This window comes from Oncorhynchus masou, chromosome 18 (assembly GCF_036934945.1).
Source record: "Oncorhynchus masou masou isolate Uvic2021 chromosome 18, UVic_Omas_1.1, whole genome shotgun sequence".
NCBI classification, from domain to species: Eukaryota; Metazoa; Chordata; class Actinopteri; order Salmoniformes; family Salmonidae; genus Oncorhynchus; species Oncorhynchus masou.
In genome coordinates this window covers 1,471,577-1,476,473 of record NC_088229.1, presented here as the reverse complement: position 1 = coordinate 1,476,473, position 4,897 = coordinate 1,471,577, and the positions used below count along the sequence as shown (strand labels likewise).

At 48.0% G+C, this 4,897-nt stretch overlaps 1 protein-coding gene across 1 annotated transcript; it reads left to right on the top strand.

Annotated features, from left to right (window-relative positions):
• Positions 1-1,148: 1,148 nt before the first annotated feature.
• kcna10a (potassium voltage-gated channel, shaker-related subfamily, member 10a) lies at positions 1,149-2,933 on the top strand. The gene has a single exon (XM_064921946.1). It carries the CDS (start codon positions 1,149-1,151, stop codon positions 2,931-2,933), a length of 1,785 nt encoding a protein of 594 aa, XP_064778018.1.
• Positions 2,934-4,897: the final 1,964 nt, after the last annotated feature.

Sequence of the window (4,897 nt, the reverse complement as noted above, 5' to 3'; positions counted from 1 at the left end):
TTGGAGTCATTCAAAATATAGCTCTAAGCACTAGCTGTCAGAGCAGCTCACAGATCACTGTACCTGTACATAGCCCATCTGTAAATAGCCCATCCAACTACCTCATCCCCATACTGTATTTATTTATTTATCTTGCTCCTTTGCACCCCAGTATCTCTACTTGCACATTAATCTTCTGCACATCTAACATTCCAATGTCTAATTGCTATATTGTAATTACTTCAACACCATGGCCTATTTATTGCCTTACCTCCCTTATCTTACCTCATTTGTACTCACTGTATATAGACTTTTTGTTTCCTTTTGTTCTTATTTTTCTACTGTATTCTTGACTTTGTTTTGTTTACTCCATGTGTAACTCTGTGTTGTTGTCTGTGTCGAACTGCTTTGCTTTATCTTGGCCAGGTCGCAGTTGTAAATGAGAACTTGTTCTCAAACTGGCATACATTTACATTTACATTTACATTTAAGTCATTTAGCAGACGCTCTTATCCAGAGCGACTTACATACCTGGTTAAATAAAGGTTAAATAAAAAAATAAACTAAAAAATATATACTGTATGTTTACATTGCCAAAGCAGGTTAAATAACAATAATCACTGCATTTCTTTTTCTCTCCTGGTCTCCCACTTCAAGTTTGAGAAGGAGAGGGTAGCAGAGGTGAGGAACCATCTGTTGACTGCTGGAGAGCCTGTTACCCTGAAGACTGCCTCCATCTGTCTCTCTGGGCCTTAGAGCCTGAGGACAGCCTCTCTCTATGGGCCTTAGAGCCTGAGGACAGCCTCTCTCTATGGGCCTTAGAGCCTGAGGACAGCCTCTCTCTGGGCCTTAGAGCCCGAGGAGCCTGAGGACAGCCTCTCTCTCTGGGCCTTAGAGTCTGAGGTCAGCCTCTCTCTCTGGCCATACAGCCAGGCCTGGTGCTGAAGTCTGCCACCCTCCCTGGATCTCCTCATCTGGATCTCCTCACCTGGATCTCCTCACCTGGATCTCCTCACCTGGATCTCCTCATCTGGATCTCCTCATCTGGATCTCCTCACCTGGATCTCCTCACCTGGATCTCCTCACCTGGATCTCCTGGGCCTCAGGCTAAGGGTCTTTGTTAGGGACCTGGGTCTGGGACTGTGTGAACAGCAGCAGCTGGAGAAACCATGGAGGTGGCTATGGTGGACTTTGAGAGTCTGGACGACATCGACAGCAGCCTGAAAAATGAACTGGACAACTCAGATTACCCTGATGAGACCGCTGCCCTGGCAGTCGACATTCCCCCCGAACAATGCTCCTTCCCCGGCTCTCACCACCTCTTCTCCCCCCTGCCCAACCACACCTCTACCCCCCAGCCTCACTGCCCCTCCTCACTCAACCCCCACATTTGGCACACCTCCCCATGCCCGTCCCCGTCCCCCAAAAATTTGGGCGTGCCTCAGTCGCCCCTCATGCCAGCCCACAGCAGGAGGGGGCACCCTAGATGTGCCAGCATCATCACCAACTGGCAGAAGTTGCTTAATAGTGAGACCCAGATGCAGAGCGAGACCATCTTCAGCCGGCTGGCTAAGGAGTGCTGCGAGGATGTGTTCATGGACAAGACAGGTCTAGACGACGGAGACCAGAAGGTCATCATCAACATCGCCGGGCTACGCTTCGAGACGCAGCTCAAAACCCTCCACCAGTTCCCCGAGACCCTTCTGGGGGACCCTATGAAGAGGATGGACTACTTTGACCCCATGAGGAACCTGTATTTCTTCGACAGGAACCGGCCCAGCTTCGATGGCATCCTGTACTACTACCAGTCAGGAGGGAAGATCCGTCGGCCCGCCAACGTTCCACTGGATGTGTTTGCTGATGAGATCGTCTTCTATGAGCTGGGGAGCGACGCCACGGAGCAGTTCAGAGAGGACGAGGGCTTCATCAAGGAAGTGGAGATCCCTCTCCCGACCAATGAGATGTATCACCAGTTCTGGCTGCTGTTCGAGTACCCCGAGAGTTCCAACGCGGCACGCGGCGTGGCGCTGGTCTCCGTGTTTGTCATCGTTATCTCCATCATCATCTTCTGCCTGGAGACGCTGCCGGAGTTCCGGGAAAACTCCTTGGACCCCGTCCTACCCACCACCGTCACGCATCTGATGCCTTTGGATGGGAGCCAATCGCTGGACGGCCTCGGGACCTTGTTCCTGCCCTCGGCCAAGCCCAAAACCATCACCTCCACGTTCTCCGACCCGTTCTTCATCATCGAGACGGCCTGCATCGTCTGGTTCTTCTTCGAGCTGGCTGTGCGCTTCGTGGTCTGTCCCTCCAAGAGCGACTTCTTCCACAACCTCATGAACATCATCGACATTGTCTCCATCATCCCGTACTTCGTCACCTTGGTAACAGAGCTGGTCACCACCCCGGACCAGAACTCCAGCCAGGCAATGTCTCTGGCAATCCTTCGTATCATCCGCCTAGTCAGGGTATTCAGGATCTTCAAGCTGTCCAGACACTCTAAGGGGCTCCAGATCCTGGGCCAGACACTGAAGGCCAGCATGCGGGAGCTGGGCCTGCTCATCTTCTTCCTCTTCATCGGAGTCATCCTCTTCTCCAGCGCCATCTACTTCGCCGAGGTGGACGAGCCCAGCACGCAGTTCGTCAGCATCCCCGACGGGTTCTGGTGGGCTGTGGTCACCATGACTACAGTGGGCTATGGCGACATGTGCCCGATCACCATGGGCGGTAAGATGGTGGGGACGCTCTGCGCCATCGCTGGCGTGCTGACCATCGCCCTGCCCGTCCCCGTCATCGTGTCCAACTTCAACTACTTCTACCACCGGGAGACGGAGGCAGAGGACAAGCAGCCGATGGCAGACACAGCAGAGCTGGCCATGCAGGCCTCAGGAGACAGTAAACATGGGAGTAGCACCTCTCTGAACAAGACCAACGGAACCTGGCAGGGAAACTAGCTCACTGGCCTCTGAGACATGGAGACTGACTGTGGAAGAGACAGACTGGGACAGAGACATTATGGAGACTATCTCTGTAGAAAGATAAGTCACATAGACTGGTATTGTCTATCATAACACTGTAGAAGAGACAATGTGGGACAGACAGACACAGACAGACTTACCTGTCCACCTATCCACAGTGAGTGACCTGTCCATTATGGAAGATAGCGACTGAGACAGAGAAAGACTCTCCTGTCCTCGGGGAGAAAGACATAAAATCCCCCCCTGTGGGAAGATATGGTGATACCTGCCCTTTACTGTTAGATAAAGACAGTCGTGAAACATTTTTTTTAAAGTGAGAAAAAGTGTTCGGTTTGTTAGGAGATCAGTAAGTCGTGTGGAGACGTGTGTTGCTTTTCATCACGATGATTCTTCGTGTGACTGATAACAACTTAATTCCCATAGTAACAGTGTTGTACTACCAATGTATAAAATACATTTGTTTTATTACTATCAAACATCTCGTATCCCACATGAAAACATTCAGATCAATTTAACTAATATCATAACTATCATATGGTAGACTGTCTGGATTGCGTTTGTTTAAATGTATTTGTTGATTTGTTTATTTGTGTATTTTGATAATTATATGAATGTGTTTATGTATCAGATGAAGAATCTATTACTGTAGAATATTAATAAATTCACATTAACGGATTACATTCTCTATATAGTGCATCACTACCAGGGGAGTAATGGATTACATTCTCTATATAGTGCATCACTACCAGGGGAGTAATGGATTACATTCTCTATATAGTGCATCACTACCAGGGGAGTAATGGATTACATTCTCTATATAGTGCAATACTACCAGGGGCGTAATGGATTACATTCTCTATATAGTGCATCACTACCAGGGGAGTAATGGATTACATTCTCTATATAGTGCATCACTACCAGGGGAGTAATGGATTACATTCTCTATATAGTGCATTACTACCAGGGGAGTAATGGATTACATTCTCTATATAGTGCATCACTACCAGGGGAGTAATGGATTACATTCTCTATATAGTGCATTACTACCAGGGGAGTAATGGATTACATTCTCTATACAGTGCATCACTACCAGGGGAGTAATGGATTACATTCTCTATATAGTGCATCACTACCAGGGGAGTAATGGATTACATTCTCTATATAGTGCATCACTACCAGGGGAGTAATGGAATACATTCTCTATACAGTGCATCACTACCAGGGGAGTAATGGATTACATTCTCTATATAGTGCATCACTACCAGGGGAGTAATGGATTACATTCTCTATATAGTGCATTACTACCAGGGGAGTAATGGATTACATTCTCTATACAGTGCATCACTACCAGGGGAGTAATGGATTACATTCTCTATATAGTGCATCACTACCAGGGGAGTAATGGATTACATTCTCTATATAGTGCATCACTACCAGGGGAGTAATGGAATACATTCTCTATACAGTGCATCACTACCAGGGGAGTAATGGATTACATTCTCTATATAGTGCATCACTACCAGGGGAGTAATGGATTACATTCTCTATATAGTGCATCACTACCAGGGGAGTAATGGATTACATTCTCTATATAGTGCATTTCATTTTTGCAGTATGGTACTTTCCCCTTCTGTCTCTGTCTCTCTCACATAGGGGCAGCAGTATGGTACTTTCCCCTTCTGTCTCTGTCTCTCTCTCATAGGGGCAGCAGTATGGTACTTTCCCCTTCTGTCTCTGTCTCTCTCTCTCATAGGGGCAGCAGTATGGAACTTTCCCCTTCTGTCTCTGTCTCTCTCTCTCATAGGGGCAGCAGTATGGAACTTTCCCCTTCTGTCTCTGTCTCTCTCTCTCATAGGGGCAGCAGTATGGTACATTCCCCTTCTGTCTCTGTCTCTCTCTCTCATAGGGGCAGCAGTATGGAACTTTCCCCTTCTGTCTCT